At 45.1% G+C, this 22,877-nt stretch overlaps 1 protein-coding gene and 1 non-coding gene across 2 annotated transcripts in view; one reads left to right on the top strand and one right to left on the bottom strand.

The window, feature by feature from the left end:
- DPYSL5 (dihydropyrimidinase like 5) overlaps positions 1-22,877 on the top strand; it is a 90,587-nt gene that overhangs the window by 47,888 nt on the left and 19,822 nt on the right. The window contains exons 3-6 of the mRNA XM_057557807.1: positions 16,092-16,250; positions 18,268-18,447; positions 19,263-19,331; positions 21,039-21,083. Coding sequence (XP_057413790.1) covers positions 16,092-16,250; positions 18,268-18,447; positions 19,263-19,331; positions 21,039-21,083 — 453 coding nt within the window. The remainder of the gene's footprint in view (positions 1-16,091; positions 16,251-18,267; positions 18,448-19,262; positions 19,332-21,038; positions 21,084-22,877) is intronic.
- Positions 2,338-2,445, bottom strand: LOC114239034 (U6 spliceosomal RNA). Its single transcript, XR_003624236.1, has one exon. It is a non-coding gene; the product is annotated as a U6 spliceosomal RNA (small nuclear RNA).

The following is a 22,877-nucleotide window of genomic DNA, read 5'->3' as shown; positions in this document are numbered from 1 at the left end:
TTCTTACTATTTCTTTTCTTAAAGACTGAATATTTTTTAATATTTCAAGAAATATTTGAATATGGCCTTATGGAAGGCTTCAAAAATCTCAGTTGAAAATATCTCTTCTCCAAAACCTCACTGAGGTTGCCTCCTATCTGAAGTGGCCATATTTCTGTGTTGAATGTCAGGTGCACATCTTAGAATGGTTCACTGGCAGGTAGAAATGTGTGTAGATGCTGTATCTTCTCCCCTAAGTGGTTTCTGCCTCATTGTTCCCTCAGGTTATCCCTATAGCCAACCATGTTTTTCTCTCATTCTGATCCTTTTTTATTTCTTGTTAATTAAAAATTAGGAGATGTAAGGATCCCTAATTAGTGACAATGTGAGGATAAAGCTGTAGGCCAGCTATAGTTAAGAACTTTCTCATTCACCACTGTGGTTCTTTTTTTGTTTGTTTGTTTGTTTTGGCTGTGTTGGATCTTTGTTGCTGCGCGCAGGCTTTCTCTAGTTGTGGCGAGTCAGGGCTACTCTTCGTTGTGGTGCACGGGCTTCTCGTTGCGGTGGCTCCTCTTGTTGCAGAGCACGGGCTCTAGGCGCGCGGGCTTCAGTAGTTGTGGCTTACGGGCTCTAGAGCGCGGGCTCAGTAGTTGTGGCGCACGGGCTTAGTTGCTCCGCGGCATGTGGGATCTTCTTGGACCAGTGATCGAACCCATGTCTCCCACATTGGCAGGTGGATTCTTAACCACTGCACCACCAGGGAAGTCCCTCATTCACAAATGTTTATCTCTCACACTACACACACACTCACACACTTAGACACTTTCACATACTCACTCTCACAGTCGCACACTTACGCACTCTCACATACACACACGTGCACTCACTCGTGCACACAGTTTTAGAGCTGGAAGTGCCACTGGAGATTAATGAATTCAACCCCTCATCTATGAATAACTTTCCTCTTTAGATTTAAACTCTCTACAGTGTTCTCAATATTTAAAAATAAAATTAAACTTGGTGTATGTTAGTGAACTCTGTTCTTGGGAAGAGTATGTACAGAATGAAGAAGGTCGTGATTGGGTAGCCCAGGAAGCCACTTTTTTTTTTTTAAATCTATGTGTTACGCTTTTTTTTTTAAACAACTTAAGGTATAATTGACATACAGTAAGCCGCACATTTTTAAAGTGTATGGTTTGATACACTTTGACACATGTATATACTGTGAAGCCATCACCATTAATATAATAAACATATCCATCCCCACCCCTGCCAAAGTTTCTTGGTGTCCCTTGTAATCCTTCCCTGCGCTGGCAACCACTGATCTGTTTTCTGTCACTGTAGATTAATTTGCATTTCTCACATTTTTATATAATGGAAAATACAGTATGTATTTCTTTTTTGGTCTCGTTTCTGACTTAGCATTATTAAGTTTTTGGCAACTACAGATAAAGCGACTATGAATATCTGTGTACAAGTGTTTGTGTGGACATATGCTTACATTCCCCTGTGTAATTACCTAGAAGTGGGGCGCCTAGAATATATGGTAGGTGTACATTTAGCTTTTTAAGAAATTGCCAAACTGGTTTCCAAAGTGGTTGTAACATTTTCTGTTCCTTCCAGGCTCCACATTTTTGCCATCACTTGTTATGGTCAGTCTTTTTAATTTTAGCCATCTAACAGATGTATCAGTGGTAGCTCACTATGGTTTTAATTTGCATTTCCCTAGTGTTGAATGTCTCTACATGTGCTTATTTGCCCTCTGTATATCTTTGGTGAAGAGTTCACATCTTTTCCCTATGTTTTGAGTCATTGGTCTTCTTTTTTTTTTTTTTATGAAATGTAAAGAATAGGTAAATCTTTATTTTTTCCTTTCTAGTTTTATGGAAATATAGTTGATATACAGCACTGTATAAGTTTAAGATGTACAGCATAATGGTTTGACTTATATACATCATGAAAAGATTACCACAATAAGTTTAGTGACCATCCATCATCCCATATAAATACAAAATAAAAGAAAAAGAGGGACTTCCCTGGTGGTCCAGTGGGTAAGACTCCACGTTCCCAATGCAGGGGGCCCAGGTTCGATCTGTGATCAGGGAACTAGATCCCACATGCATGCCACAACTAAGAAGCCCACATGCCGCAGTGAAGGTCCTGTGTGCCACAACTAAGACCCGGAGCAGCCAAAATAAATAAATAAATTTTTTTTAAGAAAAAGAAAAAATTTTTTCCTTGTGATGAGAACTCTTAGGATTTACTCTCTTAATGACTTTCACCTATAACATCCAGGAGTGTTAATTATATTTATCATGTCATACATTACAACCCTAGTACTTATTTACCTTACAACTGAAAAATATGGAATGCTTCAGGAATCTGTGTGTCATCCTTGTGCAGGGACCATGCTAATCTTCTCCATGTTGTTCCAAGTTTAGTGTTGCCAAAGTGAGCACTGTTTGTCTTCTTTTTATTGGGTTGTCAGAGTTGTTTATATGTTCTAGCTACAAGTTGTTTGTTGGGTACATGTTTTGCAAATATTTTCTCCCAGGCTATGACTTACCTCTTCATTTTCTTAACAATGTCATTGGAAGAGCAAAAGTTTTTCATTTTGAAGTTCAATTTATTAATTCTTTTTCTTTCATAGTTTGTTTTTCGTGCTGTAATTGAGAAATTTTTGTGAAATCCAAGGTCACTAAGATTTTCTTCTATGTTTTCTTTTAGAAGTTTTATAATCTTAGCTCTTACATTTAGGTCTATGATTCATTTTAAGTTAGTTTTTATATATGGTATCCAGTAAGGGTTGAGGTTCAGTTTTTTTACATATGGCTATCCAATTGTTCCAGCACCATTTGTTGAAAAGATCATCCCTTGTCAAAAATCAGTTGACCATATATGTGTGGGTCTATTTTTGCACTCTCTTTTCTGTCTTTTGATCTATGCATCTATCTTTACACCTATACCACAATGTCTTGATTGTGATAACTTTACAGTAAGTCCTGAAAGCCGGTGGTATAAGTCTTCCAACTTTGTCCTTCTTTTTCAAAGTTGTTTTGGCTATTCTATCTCCTTGGAAGCAAACTTTTTAGTGCAGGCTGTAAACCAAAAACTTAAGAGAACAGTAAACTGAGTGCATTAACCAAGCACCTGGTAAACTTTCTCAGCCCTTAGCATGGTCCCTTTCCGTTAGCCAAAAGTTAAGAATTTTCTAAAGTTATTTGGAGAGAAAAAATCTGTGATGTGTGTGTGTTAAAAGGAACTTAACTGGGTGCTGGGGGTTCAGATGAGGTCCATGAGGATGTTCCATGATACTTGGCTACATATTGATCTCGATATATTATCTTCACATGATCCATATCTTTATGTATAATAAATTGTGATGACGTCATGGGGAAGCGTTCATTCTGCTCCCTCTTTGTCTTACATTTAGAGTCAGTGGAGAACAGAAGTGGGCCAGGGAGTTCTGAGCAGACTAGGTTAGGATAAAACTCACATGAACTGAAATTCTAACCACTGAGCTGTTGCCACCCTCTCCCTTTCCCTCTGTCAGGTTTCCATTCTGTTTGATACCCTTTGTTACCACCAGGCCTGGGCTGTAGCTCTTTCCTGGTTTGGTGCCCTGACTCTCACTTTGCCAGGCTTAAGATAACTAGGACTCATATTCGGGAGAGCACTGTTGTTCTGAATCTCTAAGCCCCAGACATAGTGGCCCATCAAAGAGTCTGCTTTTCCTGCTGTGTGGAAAATGCAGTGTTCAGCCTGGAGCGTGTGGAGCCTCTCACGGGCTCTGGGCTCCCAGACCCCCAGGTGGCACCTGGCAGTGTATGGCTCTGCGTAGGACCTGCAGCTAAGCTTCCAGCCGCTGTCCCCTCCAGGAGGCTGCACTGCCCTGTCAGGCCCAGCATTTCTGTATCCCTTATACGCGTATCGTGATCTTTAAAGCCCCCCTCAGGCAGGCCTTATTTTCCTTCCTTTGCAGGTGGAGAAGCTGAGTCTCAGGGAGTGAAATGCCTTTCCAAGCTAGTAAGTGCAGGCATAGGCCTCCCTGCCTCCCAGAGCAGACGCCAGCCCGCATTCCCCAGCACCAGCACCCAGCACGGCCTCAGGACAGCCTTCCGCGGCAGCTTGATGGCACTATTATCACTGAGCTTTGGGACCAAAATGAAGACTCGCCAACACTGGAGTAGATGAGGGAAGGAGAGCAGATGGGGTTACATGTGGTCTATTTCTGGATTGTTGACAAACTCCTTTTGTCTGGCATCTGTGGGCAGCCTGGACTTTTAATAAAGATGGTCATGACCTGCTTACCTGTAAACTTTCCCGCTTTGGGATTAGAAGGGGCTTTGCTAAGGAGGAAGATGACAAAGGGCGTCTCCGGGCTCTATTTTAGAACTGTTTCCCCTGGCCCCCTGGCTTCTCAGAAGCTGGCAGCCACGTTCTCTCCGCCACATAACTCCCTCTGAGGATCCTGTCCGGTCTCCATGGTAACTGCATGTCGGGAGACAGCCTGCTCTGTTCTGTGGCTTTGTATTAAACACAATGATTTAAATTGGATGCTCGGCAGTGAAGATAATCATTCTGGATTAGAGAGACGCCTGGAGATCCTCATTTCATAATTTTAGATGTTGGCACAATTCTCAGGTTTAGCCCTGTAATTCAAGCCCAAGCCACACCTACCCCTCTGTTTCTAAACTGCAGTTAGGTCCAATTTCCCTTGGACTTTTCTCCATCCTTTGACAGAGGAATCTTGGAGCCAGGGAGCCCCGCAGTCAGACCAGGGCTATCCTGAGCTCTAGAAGGGGCGGCATAATGTAAAGGAAACCTAGGGTGCTAGCGGCAGATAGACCCTCATTCAGTCTGGCTGCATGATTTCCTCTGAGCCCCATTTTTCTTATCTGTAAGACGAGAGTAGTAACCTCTACCCTACAGAATCATATATTTTTAAAATTTCTATTGTGATAAAATATATATAACATAAAATTTATCACTTTAATCATTTTTAAGTGTACAGTTCAGTGACATTAAGTACATTCACAATGTTGTCACCACAATAATCCATCTCCAGAACTTTTTCATCTTCCCCAACTGAAATTCTATACTCCGTAAATACTAACTTTCCCATCCTCCAATCCTCCCAGCCCCTGGCAACCACCATTACACTTTCCATCTCTATGAAGTTGACTATTCTAGATACCTCATAGAAGTGGAATCATACATTTTTTGTCCATCTGTGACTGGCTTATTTCACTGAGCATAATGTCCTCAAGTTTCAACCATGTTGGAGCATGTGTCATAATTTCTTTCCTTTTTTAAGGTTGGATAACATCCATTTTATGTATGTACCACATTATGTTTATTCATCTGTCGATAGACACTTGGTTGCTTCCACATTTTGGCTATTATGAGTAATGCTGCTATGCACATGGGTATACAAATATCTGTTTGAGTCCTTGCTTTAAATTACAGAGTCATTCTGAGGATCAAATAAGATAATAAATATTAATAATATTAAGAACATTGCACAAAGCAGGCTGTCAGTAAATGTTAATTTCTCTCCTGAACGTGAGTTCAGCCTAGGTGCTAACTGCCACAGTGGTCCGATGGCTTCCGCGGGAGTGGTGTCACTTTTTGCTAGCTTCTGTGTCCCTGGGACATGCTAGTCTGTTGGGTCTGGGAATTAACACAATTCATTCCCAGATTTAAAGGAAATGTCTTAACCACAGAAATGTGCATCGTCTCATGATAAAAACCATGCATGCTTTTACATTTCTCCCACCATTTGGTATCAGGTATTCCTAGCTCCAAAATGAGAAAATGTTAGGGCTGATGTATGTACTTCCTTATCTGTTGTCTATTTTAAGTATACCAAGTGGGAGACCCTGAATCTGCAGTGGGATTGCCCCAGGCTGTGAGGCTCTGTGCTTAGTTACTATTTGTTGGTATCAAATCTATTCTCAGTGTTAACGGAGGAGTATGAGATTTGGAATAAAAATACCTGGACCCCAGTCTTGGTTTATGTCTCAAAAACTGAGATGGTGAAAACATCTGTCCAACCCAGTGGTCATGAAGATTAGGTGAGGGCAGCACTCTGCTGTGCAGGTGACCCTCTCCTGGAGCACTTCGTGGGGACCAGGTCCCTGTGTTGGTCTGCATCCCTTCAGGAGATTTTCTCTGGGTCTAGTTTCATCCCAAAGTTTCTATAGTGGGGGTTACTCCCCTGCTGCCCTGGGCCCCTCCAGGGTTGAGACTCCAGAGCCGAGGAGCCATCTTTCCCTGCGGGGTCCTTTGAAATTAGCTTTCCCAGGCTCAGCCGGCACTTCTGCCGCAAGGCCACTGCACAAGCAGCCCTGGAGAGAGCCAGCACCTCTTTGTCTTCAGGAATTTGCAACAGAAAGGAAGGGGGAGCAAGAGCTGTTGCCCAGCCTGGTCTGACCTGTGCCTGACCCAGCTGCTCCCCACAGCTTAGCAGTCAGGCCTGTTCTTTATGGATAGGGCTGAAGGGAGGAGGGCAGATGGGGATTTCACACTGAATCCCTACCTTTCTCTCGCTCTCAGCAGCGCTTGCAGCTGGTTGTGTCCTGTGTGCCCAGGGTCTACCTGTTGAGCCAGAGCCAGGCAGGCTTAAATCAGGGCTTCCCAGGCAGATGTGTTCACTGTCGCTGAGACCTGAAGGCTACCCTGGTATGCTCACGTCTGGGAAGGGGAGCTTGGGTTTCCCTCGAAGGCACCTTAACTTCTAGGGCAGCTCACCTCTTCTTGAAGCCAGTGAGCCAGGGAGATTCTTGCGTTGGTGACAGGGTTTTCTTGGCTTCCATAACCCCGTGCCAGCCTGCTCTTCCTCCTGCCTCTTGGCTCTCCTTCCCAGTCTCCTTCCATGGTCTTGTCTTCGTCTTACTCCTCTCCTCTGTGGTTGCTTCTCAGGATCCTATCCCAGATTGCCTTCTCCCCCTCCCCACCTTCTCTCTCCAGGTGATCTGTTACTGATGACTCCCAGGTTTACAGCTACAGCCTAGACACTTCCATGCACCTGCCCCAAACTCAACACATCCACCACAACCCCACACCTCTCCCGGGGACCCCTGCTTCCAGGAATGACACCCCCATCCTCCCAAGCCAGAGCTTACTTGCTCAAGACCACAGGACTCCTCAGCAATAAAGCCAGACCTCAGACCCAGGTGTGCCAGGCTCCAGAGTTCAGGCCTCTCCCACCAGAGCACCCTGCCTTCACGTACCATCGGAGAATCGAACTGTGTTTCTTTTTTTTTTTTTTTTTAAATTTTATTTATTTATTTATTTATTTATGGCTGTGTTGGGTCTTCGTTTCTGTGCGAGGGCTTTCTCCAGTTGTGGCAAGTGGGGGCCACTCTTCATCGCGGTGCGCAGGCCTCTCACTATCGTGGCCTCTCTTGTTGCGGAGCACAGGCTCCAGACGCGCAGGCTCAGTAATTGTGGCTCACGGGCCCAGATGCTTCGCGGCATGTGGGATCTTCCGGGACCAGGGCTCGAACCCGTGTCCCCTGCATTGGCAGGTAGATTCTCAACCACTGCGCCACCAGGGAAGCCCCCTCGAACTGTATTTCTAACAAACATAAAAATTCAGATGCCACTCTAAGCCCCAACCAAACTCTGCTCTTTGACCCCTCCCCATTTTTGGCTGTGCTGGATCTCCAGCTGGATGCCTTTTTGTCAGTCCGTCCCTGGACTCCCCACTCCCTCAGCAATCCCAGCCTGCTTTCTCTGTCCCAGCTCCTGGCTTCATGGAACTGACCCCTTATAATATGGCAAGTTCACTTCAGCCCTCCCTCGTTGATTCTGTAGTGCATTTCCCATACAGTTTTCTTAAACCTCGTCTTGGCTCAGACTGACACTCCTAATTTTCCCAAAACCTTTCCTCTGTTTTGCTAAGAAGTCTGGGACCAAGGGCCTGGGCACCCTCAGCTCTCCTCCGTGTCACCTCAGGTCATCTCCTCCTCTATCCACCCCCCTCCTAAATGGATGGGAAGAGATGTCCTTCCCAGCCGAACAGATATGAATATCAATCCTCAGTTTCCTCATCTGAATAATGGGGATAATAATACATATTTCACAGGACTGTTGTGAGAATTAAATAGCCACAGAGTATGTGCTCAATGGATGTTGGTTATAATTAGCAATTTTCATCTGCTCCATTGTCCCTCCATCAGCTCTGCCTTAAGATTTCTAAAGACTTCCTTCCCTCCTAAATTTGGTTGTTCCTCTCCTGATACTATTTTTTCAGCCACACAGGCATAAAACCTCCCCTGTTATTTACATCCCCTCCTCTTCTGTCATCGAACCTGGCTGCTACTTCTTCCCTGAAACAGGTTTCACATATGTCATTCATCCCAGTCCCCAGGTTGAGGTCCATCATCTCAGCACTGCAGTCGAGTTTGCACTGAGCAGTCAGGGCCATGTTCTGGAGTCTGATTTTCATGTTCTTGCTCCGCCCGGAAGCCTGCTGTGACTACAGGCATGTCCAGGGATGGGGGTGACCAGAGTCCTCTCTGTAAATGTGCTCCTAAACCCCACACTCCCGAAGCCCCCTCATCACCACTGCCTCCACACACACAAGTTGCTAAACTTTGCTGATTGATGGAATCCAAGCTCATCAAGGTCCACACAGTTTGCCTCAGCCAAGACCAAACAGATCTATTCTCTGTCCTCTGGCTGTGTCCCCAGCTCTGCCCACATCATTTCCTACCCCAGAGTGTCTCATCCTGTCCCCTTCCAGCTCTCAGCCTGCCCATCCTACTGTGTCCTTCCCCTCCTCTGGTCTGTTGAACTTGATGTTGCCGTCACCATTGAGGAATGTTATCTTGTGCTGCTTTGTATTCTCATTATTTTGAAGTCATTTCTATTAGAAATGAACTTTTTTCTTGTCCTGTTTGCTAACTGGGCTCTTAAGGTACTTATATTTCCCACTTCTTCTGGAGCATCTGATACACATAGCATGGTGTGCACATTCATGCTACCTACAAATTATGCTTATTGTTTATTAACTATAATAGTTATAATAGTAGTATAAATCATTAGTATTTATTGGGCTCCTACTATGTGCAGGTGCTGTCCCAGGTGCTTTACGTGCATTATCTCATTTAATCCTCATGGTAACCCCACAAGGGGTGTATTATTACTCCATTTTACAAATGGGGAAAATGAAGCTCAAAGAGATTAAATAACTTGCCCAAGATCTTATAAGCATAAGTGATGGAGCTAGGATTTAAACCTAGATCTGCCTGCCTTAAAGTCTGGTTCTTGTCACTCTACTATTTTGCCTCTAAATATAACATTAATGTGTTTTAAAAACGGCAAGCAGGGGACTTCCCTGGTAGTGCAGTGGTTAAGAATCCACCTGCCAATGCAGGGGACACGGGTTCGAGCCCTGGTCCGGGAAGATCCCACATGCCGCAGAGCAACTAAGCCCGTGTGCCACCACTACTGAGCCTGCGCTCTAGAGCCCGCGAGCCACAACTGCTGAAGCCCGCGCGCCTAAAGCCCGTGCTGTGCAACAAGAGAAGTCACCGCAATGAGAAGCCCGCGCACCGCAACAAAGAGTAGGCCCCGCTCGCCGCAACTAGAGAAAGCCCGCACACAGCAATGAAGACCCAACACAGCCAAAAATAAATAAAGTAAATAAATTTTTTTAAAAATGGCAAGCAGGTTAAGTGTGGGAAAATGTCCTTTTCCCAAGGTATATTGCAGATTAAATGTTGCCTGTCTCCTGTGCTGAAAATTCAAAGAATGAAGGGTGAGTTTTAGATATGGTAATGCTTACAGTGAGAGCATTGCAAGGTCAGAAGTGGGACCATGCCCTAGATGAAGTAATAGAGGCTGGGACCCAGAAGGTAGGAGTGAAAAGTAAAAGGAAATTGAGAAGTGCAGTTAATTATAAATGTGCAATTTAGAGAAAACCAGTCAGCTGAAGAATGAGCTCAACGGGTCAAGAAAAGGCTTGGGAGCTGTATGTAGCCAGAGGGACAGAGGGTGGTCCCAAGGAACAATCATGTATCACTTGGTGTCCTGGAGAAAAGCTGGTTGCAGGGAGGGTTTGTGTTGTTTTGTTTGTTTTTCAGAGAAAAGGGGCATTTGATAAAAGGTGTTGGGGAGACTGTAAAAGAGGTTGGAGCAGTGGTCAGCATTCAAGCAGCCTTGAAGGGAATTATCGTAGAAAGGGTCAGGGTCCTGAGCCCCCAGTGTGAGCTGGATGAATTGGCAGTGAAGCCAGCGTAAACCTGTTAAGAGCGTGACCTCCCTAGGTCAGGTCAATGTAGCTGATAAAATGTGGGACTCCTTGTTTAAAAACTATTAAGAATTTCAAGATGACAGCAGAGATTAAACCAGGACAGAGCCAGTCTGAACACAGGGCACTGTGGGACTGCACAAGCCACATACCCATGGAGCTGGCGTTGGCTGGTGGGCGTATGTTTCAGGATGAGAAAGGTGTTTACTGAGTGCCAGGCATGGTTCTAGGTACCATACATACATCATCTCACTTGACGAAATGCTCAGGCCCTTCTTTGGGGAGTCTCTCACATCCCAAGGAGTGGTGCTGCTTAAGAGCTGGCTTTCCTGAGGGCCAGGGAGCAGCCAACAAGATCCCTGAAGGGCAAGGAAGTTATTCAGAGCAAGAGAGAAACCACTGATCTGGTTATTTTTTTTTCTCTTGTACTTCGAGCGAGTATGAGTAAAAGATGGAAGATAAATTCAATGTGAAAAGAAAAGGAAGTGGTTCAGCAATTCCAAGAGAAGCAGATCCATCTGAACAAGTGATGGCTTTCTCAACTGCATTAAGAAATGTCGAAACGTTTGCATTGGACTTAGTTTACAAAGCACATCCAAATACTTCTTATTTGATTCTCAGTGTAGCATTGTTCCCTCTGTGAAGATTGAGTTGCCCTTAATCTATACATCTAGATACTAGCAAACCCTGCTATTATGATTCCAATCACCTCCCCCAGACACACCCATTTTCTGAGCACTAGTGTGAAAATATGCTCACAGGAAGTCCCTCCCCCAGCCCTAATGAAAAACCCCACAGATAAGCTCTGGCCCAAGTTCCTTCTCAACAGCAGGGTACAAAGTTTGTGCCTTGACCTATTGGTTCTTGGCCTTGGAGCCAGAGAACCAAGCCTTTCCCTTTTGGGGGCAGGGTGGAGGGGTAGAGAAAAAACCATTGCTACTGGGAACTCAGCAAAACGTGATTAGAGCTGCAGCAACATAGAAGATGGTAGAGAATGACTCTCCAAAGATCTTTGTCCTGACAAAACCAGGAAGGGCCAATGCACTGTTCTTTCCAACGCTGTGATGTCAGCAAATAAATTATACCTGAAATTTCTTTCCAACTTGCTGAGCAGGTCCCTGGTCAATACGGAGACCCCCATGTGCCCACAGTGGTCTGATAACTTCTGAAGCATAAAGATGACATTTATAATAACAGGTTTAGGTTGAGTTCAGTACAAGTTCCTGCCAAGCGTATGCCTGGAAACTGTGACATAAAATGGATTACCATTAAGAATATTGGTTTTAAATGTAAAATAGATAGCTAGTGGGAAGCATCTGCATAGCATAGGGAGATCAGCTCGGTGCTTTGTGTCCCCCTAGAGGGGTGGGATAGGGTGGGAGGGAGACGCAAAAGGGAAGGGATATGAGGATATATGTATACATATAGCTAATTCACTGTGTTATACAGCAGAAACTAACATACCATTGTAAAGCAATTATACTCCAATAAAGATGTTAAAAAAAAAAAAAGAATACTGGTTTTTCTTAGGGAACAAGTGGATGTGACATGACTGGGCATCAAATAAACCCAGATTTACCCAGCGGTATGTCATCAATATCAAAAACAAAATAACGGTAACCCTTTGAAATAGTAAAATTATGTTTCATATCCTGTCAAGTGTGTGTGATGGTGCTGCGTCTGTTGGTTAAACAAATGGTCCTAAAGTCCGTATTAACTTAACAGTGAGAGACGTGAAGTCTCACATTCACAATAGAAACGAATGCCACATACACAGCGGGGAATGCTTGGCTGGATAGTAGTTTATGTCAAAAAAAATAAGGGCCTGGGTTGATAAATGGCCAGTTCTGGTCAACCACCAGGCTCCAGTAGGCCCTAGAGTGTTAGCTGTTCCATGGTCGTGTCTGGCATAATTGGAGAAGCGCGTGTGTCAGGAAGCAGCAATTCTACTTCCGGGCACCATATACCCTGAATGCAGGGACCACTCTGGTGTGCATGAGAATGTTCAAGCATCAGGTATAGCAGTCAATGTCCGTGAACTCAGAAATGACTACATACCTGGAGGAATGTTCATACAGTGAATTAATTTAGATGAATGAAATATCTCTCCATAAATGAATCTTAATTCTGTCAAGTAAAAAAAGCAAGTTGCAAAAGGACATGGACAGTATAATACCACTTGTGTACATTTTTCAGATTTGCAAAACAAATATAGTAAAAGCATAAAAACATGGATGGGAGAAATTTATATCAACCTCAGGGTTAAGGGATGGGAATAGGATGGAGAGCTCCAGTTGTATTGGAAATATTTTCTTTCATTTTTTTAATAAAAAAACGTGTAAGGTAAATACAGTAAAAAGCTAACATCTGTTAAATTTGAGTAGTGGGTTCATGGGTATGTGTTGTTTTATGTTCTGTACTTTTACTGTGTGGTTGAAATGTTTCATAACTTTAAAAGAAAGTATTTTAAATACATAAACATGGTTAACTAAATTTTAAGTAGTTTTAGTTTCCTCCAAATTAATTTTTTTATATATACAGTATTATGAAAGTAATATATTCTATGAAGTAAATTTCAGAAAATTAGAAAAAATAAATTACTCAGAATCTCGTCATCCAAAAACCGTCATTGTTAATGTTTTGGTATATTTCCTTCTATTTTTTTTCTTTGTGTGGGTGTGTGTGTGTGTGTGTTTAAACATACTTCTAAGTATCTTGGGTACCTTATTGAATTCTGTCTTTTTCTCTCGTTATAGCATCACCCTTGTTCCATGTGAAGACTTAGCCTCCATGAACATCATTTCTATTGATTTCTAAAGATCTTTCACAGCTTACTTTTCTTGCATAAAGACAGTTATGAACATTCAGCAGTCACACAGTCACCTTTCCTTTTGATTATCGTAAATATAATCCTTTTGAAAGCCTCCGGAACAGGATTGGGTCACGCTCTGCTGTTGATTTCTACAAGGCTGTTTTGTGTGGGATGACAGTAAAAAGGTCTGTCACATCTGTGATATCACATTCCTGCAAAGACTGAGCTTGTCGGCATTCATCCCGTGGGTGGGAACTGTGCATATTTTAGAAGCCAGCTCTGTGTGCATCTTGCCTGGGAGGAAACCAGCGCTAGTGCATCCAGCATCTGGTGTGGGATCCCGAACCTGCAGCTGGGAAAGTGTTTACTGATCCCATTAAACTTTTGCTTTGAGGCCTGGGGTAACAGCAGTAATGATTATTCCAGATATTTATATGCCCCTTCCCAGCTTATAGAGGTTCTCACATCCACTGCCACCTGAGCTGATGTGGGCCCCCAGCGGTGAAGCACAGAGCAGAGCAGGCACACAGGATTACAACCAGCAATTGGGAAAGTCAGGACCACTGCCGGATGCTTCTGACTCCTTCCAGAACGCTTTTCAGTTACTATCCTTGGACCCAGGCAAGAGGAGTCTCTGCCATGGGCTCTGGACTACAGGCAACTCCCCCACATCTGCCCAGAGCCCACTGTCCCAATCCTGGACCACACTCTGGGGCCCTGGAATCCCCTGACAAAGGGCCTGAGCACTGCCAGGGCCTACGTTAGCCTGCATCTGTCCTTCTGGGGGCCAGACCACCACTCTGTGCACGCCTAGCCCCAGGGTGGCATCTTGCAGGAGTGAGCAGAGCTTAGATCCGTGGGCTGCAGGACACATAACCGGAGTTGGAGAGTATGGGCTAGAGGCAGACGCAGAGGCTGAAGGCCAACATCCCCTAGAGTATAGCTCAGAACTACAAGCATTCTGAGAATTCTGAACTCAAGCCTGGCCTTCTGAGTCATTATGAACATATATCTGTTAGAGTAGGAGCACAGAATATACTCTGTGTAACAGTTTGTTAGCTTGATCTGTAACTTATAACTAGAGATTCAGCAGAATCTGAATCTCCTTTTCTACTCTCAGAAGCCCACAGATGCTAAGAACGGTCTTAGCTGTCTTATTCCACTGTGCTGTCTCCATGTTCCCTTTTTTTTCTATGCAAGTCTACAGACAGACGAGGGTGCAAAGGAAAACAATCTAGAAGCACAGAAGAAGTAAAACTATTTAGTGTGTAACATCCCAATATACCAGACACCCCCGTGTCCACACATAAAAGCAAGAAATGCATTTCAGGACAAAATAGAGTACAACCACCTGCTACAAGGGTGAATCATTCTGGCACAATCCAGCAAAATCAGAAATAGAAGCCAGCTAGTAAAGCTACAATCTGCTGCTCTTCCCCTTCTCTCCATCTCCCACATCACGATTCCTGCGTGTGAGCTGCAGAACTAGCACCCTCTGTTGGTTGCTTTAAGCTATGCAAGAAGTCAGGCCCCTGGGTTTCCCAGGACAACAAGGGGACTAGTCTCACCCGCCCAGCCAGGGTCAGCATGGAAAATCAGTGTTGTAAGAGCTTTCATTGTAATTGTTGCTTGGCCACTGAACTAATTTTTTTTTCAGTCCCTTATTCTCCAGCAATATTTCTGATTCGTGATCAATGATTTAACTGAATAGAGAAGCATGAAATCATCAAGACAGTTTCATTGTGCTGTTTTCCTCCCATACAGAAAACAGAGATAAACAACTAAACTCTGAATAACTAAACACATATATTAGGACAAAACTTTACAAAATGATGATTCTCTTGACTTTCACAGCTCTCCAACAAGGAAGCTGGTCCCATGGTATAGGTAAAGACTCTGTAACAGAATATTTAAAAAACAAATAAATGAAAAATGTTAAAAACAAAAAGAAAAAAAGAGAAAAAACATACTTGACCTCTTCAAGTAACCGGGCTGAGGTTATCCAGCTGGGAGGTGGCATAGCAGGGACTTGAACTTGGAGCTGATTCCAGTCACAGTAAGGATCCAAATAAAAGAGTAGCTTTTGTCCAAATTTTAATTCATCAAGAAAAGAGAGTCACCTATATTAAAGCCCTCATAAAGTTTCACATATTATGGGACCTGTCTCAATTTTTATCTCAATAAAGTTTTTTTGGAGAACAACCCATTAGCCTGGAATAGCCTTTGGTCAGTGCTAGTTTAGGAAGCTCATGGTGGTCACCTGACCAAACTGGTTTTTAAAAGAGTACGTGGGGGCAGACCTTTAATACAGATTTAGTAATTATTCCTGGGAGCATTGTTTGTGATTGCAAATGAGACCTTTAAAAGATTTCTTTTTAAGTGGTATCTCGTGGAGATTGTGGATAGGATCATTTTTTCACTGATAGATCGTACGGGGACCTAAAATGCTCTATCTCAAACAAGACAGATGGAAATGAAGTTAATGTTCTTGGAAAAACTGAAGACAAAGACCCTGATGTGAAGATGCCTATAAAAACTTTGAATAGAATTGTTTCATGAAATGTGAGCAAATAAAACAAAACAATAGAGTCAAATTGAAATTTTATTCATTATGGTTTACATATATGTGTAACTAAAATAATATTATAAACAGACTTATATTACATTGTGGTAGACATTTGATTACATCATCTATATATTCAAGTTGGTCAGAAATTGTCTGGGGGGAATCTTCTCATTTGGAAATATAGGCACTGGTAACGCACTAAGTGGTTTTTCCCAAGCACCGAGCTGCAACCCAAGATGAGGAAGAAGCAGGTTTGTGTGCTGGATTCACAGTAATGATGAAGATTACACACTGGCTCCTGTGTTGATGGCTCCTTACAGCTTCCCAAACATTGCTGCACTTGGGACTCCCAGCTTCTTGTGTGGGAGGGTCTGTGGTTGTCCTGAATGTCCACCTGAGGACCCAGTGTCCCCACGTCAGCGACTTGGGTGCGGGTAGAGATGTGACGAGATTGCTTTTCCCGTCTCCCTCAGGCAGCACTAGTTGGAGGTACCACCATGATCATCGGCCATGTCCTGCCTGACAAGGAGACCTCCCTTGTGGATGCCTACGAGAAGTGCCGGGGTCTGGCTGACCCCAAGGTCTGCTGTGACTACGCCCTCCATGTGGGGATCCCCTGGTGGGCACCCAAGGTAACAGCGCTGGGTGGAACCCCAAAAGAAGAACCAGTGCTCTTTTTGGCAGAGGGGCCATTTGGTGAGAGCCAGCTGGGGGGGGGGCTGATGCTGTCCTGCGGTGTGGAACACCCCTCCCACCACCATCCTAACTCCTCCAAATGCCAAAAGAAAAAACACTTATGATTCTATAAGGGGGGGAGGCCTGTTTTGCTTAATTTGAAGAGCCAGTTTTCCAGGGCTCTGACCACAGGGCGCTCAGCATGTCCTGATGCTCTACATAAGGTGCCACTTATATAGCAACCCCTAAGGGGTTGCTGCTGAGTAGCAAGCTCAGTAAGGGTCAGCCCTGAGGGTCACATCATTTTGTGCTTGGAGTGACAGCACTGAGGTCTCAGAACGGAGGGTCCCGTCCTGGCTCAGTGCTGCCTGGTAAGAATGAATTGGGGTGCTTCTTTCCTGCTGGGCCCCAGCTCCTGCTCTGGGGACCCTGAGTTTGCTCCTGGTGTGTGGCTCCCACTGGGCCCTTTCTCAGTCCAGCCTCTGCGCCCCTGGCTTCCCTGGCCTCCCATTGCCCAGGCCCCAGGGCCAGAGTCCAGTCCCTGCTCCCCGGATTCCCTCTTCCTTGTTCTTCCCGAATACAGATATACAGGCATTTAGATTTTGCTTCACTTCTGGAGTTTTACTGCTTATTACCCCAGGGAAACAACCTGGATATTCATTCTTTCATCAAGTGCTCATTAGTCACCATGTGCCAGTACTTGAGTGGGTGCCTTGGAATCTTAAAAATAAATAAGCATTAAGAGATTTTACAAAGTTCTCCAGCTGTGGATCCTGATCTAAAGGGCCTGAGTCCCTTCTGAGACAGTGACTAAAAGCCTGGCTGTACTTCTGCCCTCAGGTACAAGCCTTGAGCGTGGGGCTTACACAATCTCTTCCATTATATCCAAACTGGTGCTTATGAAAGGCCTTGGAACCCCCCAACCTCACACATGAAGATCCCCCTCCTGGTACCAGGTAAAAGGTGCAGTCCACACTGAATGTTAGCCATCCCTTATCTCAGATGGAAGTTTTGTCCACTTCGGACACCCTCCTGGATGGGCGACCCCTACCGTGAGCCTCTCTCCCTTCCCTCCTCCAGTGGCCTGGAATAGAGAGGGTCCGCTCAGATTCCCAGCAACATTGAGGCCAAGTCAGCTATCCCGAAGTCCCCAAAGGTTGTGGGGATTTTCATGCATCTAGAATTTTTAATTCTTTTTTATAATAACCAAAATTTTTTTTCTAATTACAGGTTTTAAAAATAGGAAAGAAAGGAAGCACATAGTTCAGTCACCCCAACACAATCACTATTGTTATTTTAGCTTATTTCCTTCTGGTCTTTTTTCATACCTGCTTTTTACACAGTAACTCTTTCACTTAAGTGTGAGCATTTTCCATCTGGCTGCATGGCCTTCATGACCATCAATGCCATGGCCACCTAATGTTCTGTCAAGTAGATGAATCACAGTTTGTTTTCCTATTGTTGGACCAATGTTTCTTCCATTTTTTCCTAGTATAAATAATGTTGGGATGAATCTCCTTATTCACATAACTTTGCTTCATGTTTGGCTTTGTCCCTAAGTTAGATTTTCCCCAGGTCTCTGGATTTTTAGCATTAGTACGCCTTCCCTGTAACACCCCTTCTGTTATGGGGGGCGGAGGGAACTGTCCACAGGTGTAAAAGTCATTAGTGCATTTACCAATAAGGCTGATTTGGAGACAGAAACACAGGACAAGCTTATGTGATAGGAGAAACATGCCCAGATCTAGTTTCTATATTTGTGTCATGCTGGACAATTTTCAAAACACTTCCGCATCCATTTGCTCACGTGACCTCACAGCAGCCTGTGGAGTGGGAGGAGAGTGAGATACTGCAAGGTTGCGGGTGGTCATGTGGCGACAGAGCCACCTCTCCTCCGCGCTGGGCCAGCGTCTGCCAGTCAGCCTCTTGGCTCTCTGTACTCACGTGGCATTGCCTTTGCATTCTGCTCTCCAGGTGAAAGCAGAAATGGAGACCCTGGTGAGGGAGAAGGGTGTCAACTCGTTCCAGATGTTCATGACCTACAAGGACTTGTATATGCTTCGGGACAGCGAACTGTACCAAGTGTTTCACGCTTGCAAGGATATTGGGGCGATCGCCCGGGTCCATGCTGAAAATGGGGAGCTCGTGGCCGAGGCAAGGCAGTAGAGAATGTTGGGGGAAGTTGGGGGAGCACCAATAGAGACAGTTCTCGGGGGGATTCCTGACCACCCATGACCCTCCCTACAGGGTTCAGATAAAACAAATTATAAAAGAAAGTGTGAGATGTTAACAACCCAGATGACAGATCTTTGTCCAAAAATCCAAACTTTTCTAGTGTCTGTAAAAAACAAGTCTCTCTGTATAGTCCAAAAGGGTTTCTAAGTCTTGGGTGATGATGTCTTCATTCAAATATGATACTTACATTCCATTATCACAAAGGAATTTGGAGCACTTCTAAGAAATAGTTTTAATGAGATGTGGCATACAGACTAAATAAGGGTCAACATTCCACTTTCCTGTACCTCCTCAGCGGACCTGAGGTATTATAGAGATCTTCTCACTGGTACCAAGACAGACAAGCCCCTTTGTACTACTGGGTCTTAAGTAGGATACTTGGGGTAAAGGTTAATCTAGGCATCTGTGGAAGCTGGAGATTTAACTAGATTTCCAGTGAGGAAATTCTGATTTGCAGATCAATAAACAGTGTTTGTCTTTAGTGTCCCAGGCCTGTTGGCTGGTGACTGAACCGTATTTTTAAGAGGAAAAGATATTTTCAATCATTATGAAGTGATACTCAGGGGATCTCCTGTACTAATCCTGCCCTCTTTATAAGATGAGTATTACAGAAGTGAGAAAAGCAGCAAGCCTATTGGAATGGGCTGTGCTGAGCATATTTTACTGTCCCTTGGGTTCAGTATTTTTTGTATCTCTATGATTCTCTCAATTTTCTTTCTTTTGCTCTTATTCAGGGTGCAAAGGAGGCGCTAGATTTGGGTATCACAGGCCCAGAAGGAATTGAGATCAGCCGTCCAGAGGAGGTGAGGAAGACATCCGTGTTCTCTGTCATCATCTTTCCTATAGATTCACAGAACCTTTAGGATAGAAGAGTCATCAGTAAATACGAGTTGTATGGTATTGCTTTCTTCATGTGTGAAATTCCCATCTGGAAGCTTCCCAGGAAACAGCTTCCTCCATGCTACAGCCGACCTGGCCTTGAGCTTCCTTGGGGAAGACAACTTTGGGGAAACAGACCCACCTCATTGGGAGCTGATTTCAAGGGTCTGAGGGAGGCCATGTGAACATGCCAGGGGTTGCTTTGGCCAAAATTGAATCGGGAGAGAAAAGACAGACTGAAAGGGCCTTTAGATGTTAGAAGAAATTCCAGACTATAAGCCAGTGAATTGGCATTTTGGGGCTGAGATCCCTTTGAGCATCTGTGGAAGACTTTGGACCCTTCCCACCAGAAACGAGAGGCATATGCATGTCTGTGCTCTTTCCCCCTTTTCCTATTCATTGCTGAGATGGTGACTAAGCCCTGCTCTCCCTCTGCCCTCTGGTTTTATCCTTGCACAGTTTTGCAGGGTGTCGACACAAATGCCCCCAGGTCCCCCTTGCTGAAGAATTCAGCTCTGGAGGATCACATTAGATAAATAATGTGTTCTTGCCCTATGACCCTGTTCGGACATGCCTTACCAGTGGTGAGGGGAGAGCTATTTTCCATTTCTTCAAAGCCTTAAATGCAGAGTGGTGGTTGGATGTCCATGAGGGACTGATGGGGAGGCCTTTGGGGACGAGGAGCTGGAGACAGGATGTGATGATAGTTCTGCCATCAGATAGGAACCAAGTCAGCCTATAGTGGGTCAGCCTGGTGTGGGCAGGGGTCCCACCTTACTCCTGCCGTGGGTTTGTCTCTGTCTGCCAGAGCCCTTGAATGTAGCTCCTGTTTGGGCACCTCAGAGTTGATAGAGAAAGACACACCAGCTTCAACAAGGCACTGAGAGTGCCTGTGAGCAGAGGGGTGGGGGGATGCACACAGGACTGGACTTTGTGGAGTTCTATGAGGGGAAGAGCGCGGTGCTGACTTTAGTGGCAGTAATAGCAAGAATACCACCTTCATCACCTACTGATTAGAAGGGAGCATCTAAGGAGGTTTTGCTCCCCAGGGACATTTGGCAATGTCCAGAGATATTTTGGGTTATCCCAACCTGGGGGGAGGATGTTACTGGCATCTATTAGGTAGAGGTGAAGGATGCTGCCAAAGAACCTGCAATGTCCATTCAGCTCCTACCACAGAGAGTTATCTCACCCAAGATGCCCCTAGTGCCGAGGTTCAGAAATCCCGATCTAGCCTAATCTCCAGCTTGAAATCAATCAGTATTGCTCCTTTGCTACAGTTCTGAGATGGCTGTGGAGAGAATGCACCAGAAACCAGGGAGAGATGTGACCGCAGGTTTTCATTTGCTCTTGTTTTGTTGTCTTTTAATTAAGCCCTGAGTAGCATCCAGCAAAGACGTGCCTAGAATGCTAAGTCCCGGGGTTCTCTCAGTGTGAGCAGAGGTGGTTGGAGCTTGGTGGCCCTGCCCAGGGTTTCCCCCTGAGCCAGCCCCTGTGGGTGCTGTTTGTCACTCCAGCTCTGAGTCAGACATTCCAGCACTTTCTGCGTACGAGGTGGGGTGTCAGGGAGATGTAAGCTTGCCTGGGGAGATGGTGAAGCTTGTTTTCTTCCTGTCCTCTGTTTCTAACAGCTGGAAGCAGAAGCCACTCACCGAGTTATCACCATTGCAAACAGAGTAAGTAGACCCCAGCTCACCCTCAGCCCATTCTCAACTCTGCAGTCAGAACCCAGCCTGTACAGTAGAGTTCCATTCTGCTCTGGGTGCCAGCCCCATGCCTGGCTCACAGGACCGCAAATGAACACCGTTTGCTGAATGAACGTTGCTATTCCCACAGACCTGGCAGGAGTCCTCCCTGCCACCGGCTCCCCGTTCTGCCCTGCTGAGCTTGCTGAGACCTGGTTCATTGCTCAAATGGAAATGCCTCCCAGCAGAGGCAGGGCAAGGTGGGGACCACAGAGCCTCATGGCAGCTGGAATCTGTTCCTTGTAGAGGAGCAGAGAGACGTTTGCTTAGAGAACCATGATTCGAACCTCTGCCTCTGGGCCATTCATGATCTTTCCTTGGTATGGTTCAGGGGAAGGGGGCACTGATGCAGTGTGGTGGTGGGAATGAGCACAAACCTTGGGACCTTGACCAAAGACAAGCTTCCAGTCACACGCAAGTCAATCAACCACTCCGAGAGACTATTTTATTATCTAAAATTGGAATGATAATATCACCCACTCCTCGCAGGATGGTTGTGAGGATCAAAGGAGTCGTGGAAGGAAAAGCACTTTAAAAACAGTAGAACACTGTACCAAGATCCTTTCTCCTCCTAAACCATCATTAAGTGTTCTATTTGCTCAGATAATCTGAATTCTAGTTTTCTAAGTGTGGTCTCTGGACCAGCTGCATCAACATCATTTGTTAGAAATAGGAAGTCAGGGGCTTCCCTGGTGGCGCAGTGGTTAAGAATCCGCCTGCCAATGCAGGGGACACGGGTTCGTGCCCTGGTCTGGGAAGATCCCACATGCCGCGGAGCGGCTAGGCCCGTGAGCCACAACTACTGAGCCTGCGCGTCTGGAGCCTGTGCTCCGCAACGGGAGAGGCCGCAACAGTGAGAGGCCCGCGCACCGCGATGAAGAGTGGCCCCCGCTCTCTGCAACTAGAGAAAGCCCTCACACAGAAACGAAGACCCAACACAGCCAAAAATTAATTAATTAATTAATTTTTAAAAAAAGAAATAGGAACTCAGAAATGAAAATGCTCAGGCCTGTTCAGACCCACTGAATCAGAAACTGGGGGTGACGCCCAGCAATCTGTGTTTTAACAAGCCCGGTAATGATCCTAATGGGTGCTAACACTTGAGAACTTCGCCTCCGGAAAGACCTAGGCTACCCCGAAGGCTGTGAGCAGAGGATGTGGTGTCAGGAACACCAGGGGAACACAGAGGTTGGAGGTCCAGTTGGTCTCAGAATTAGTCAGGAAACTTGTGCCAAGCACATCAAATGTCAGGCCAGCCCCTAAATTCTTTTTTTTTTTTTTTTTTAAAGTGATATTCTTTTTTTTTTTTTTTTTTTAATTTTTTTTTTTTATAGCTACTTTATTTATTTATTTATTTATTTATTTATTTTTTGGCTGTGTTGGGTCTTCGGTTCGTGCGAGGGCTTTCTCTGGTTACGGCAAGTGGGGGCCACTCTTCATCGCGGTGCGGGGACCGCTCTTCATCGCGATGCGCGGGCCTTTCACTGTCGCGGCCCCTCCCGTTGCGGGGCACAGGCTCCAGACGCGCAGGCTCAGTAGTTGTGGCTCACGGGCCCAGCTGCTCCGTGGCATGTGGGATCTTCCCAGACCAGGGCTCGAACCCGTGTCCCCTGCATTAGCAGGCAGATTCTCAACCACTGCGCCACCAGGGAAGCCCAGCCCCTAAATTCTTTATCCTCCTAATTTGATAGGCAAAGAAGGCATTAGAATAACATTTGGGAAAAC

The sequence above is a fragment of the Balaenoptera acutorostrata genome, chromosome 12 (assembly GCF_949987535.1).
Source record: "Balaenoptera acutorostrata chromosome 12, mBalAcu1.1, whole genome shotgun sequence".
NCBI classification, from domain to species: Eukaryota; Metazoa; Chordata; class Mammalia; order Artiodactyla; family Balaenopteridae; genus Balaenoptera; species Balaenoptera acutorostrata.
Note: the sequence above shows the minus strand (reverse complement) of the source record. Positions and strands in the feature narration are given on the sequence as shown.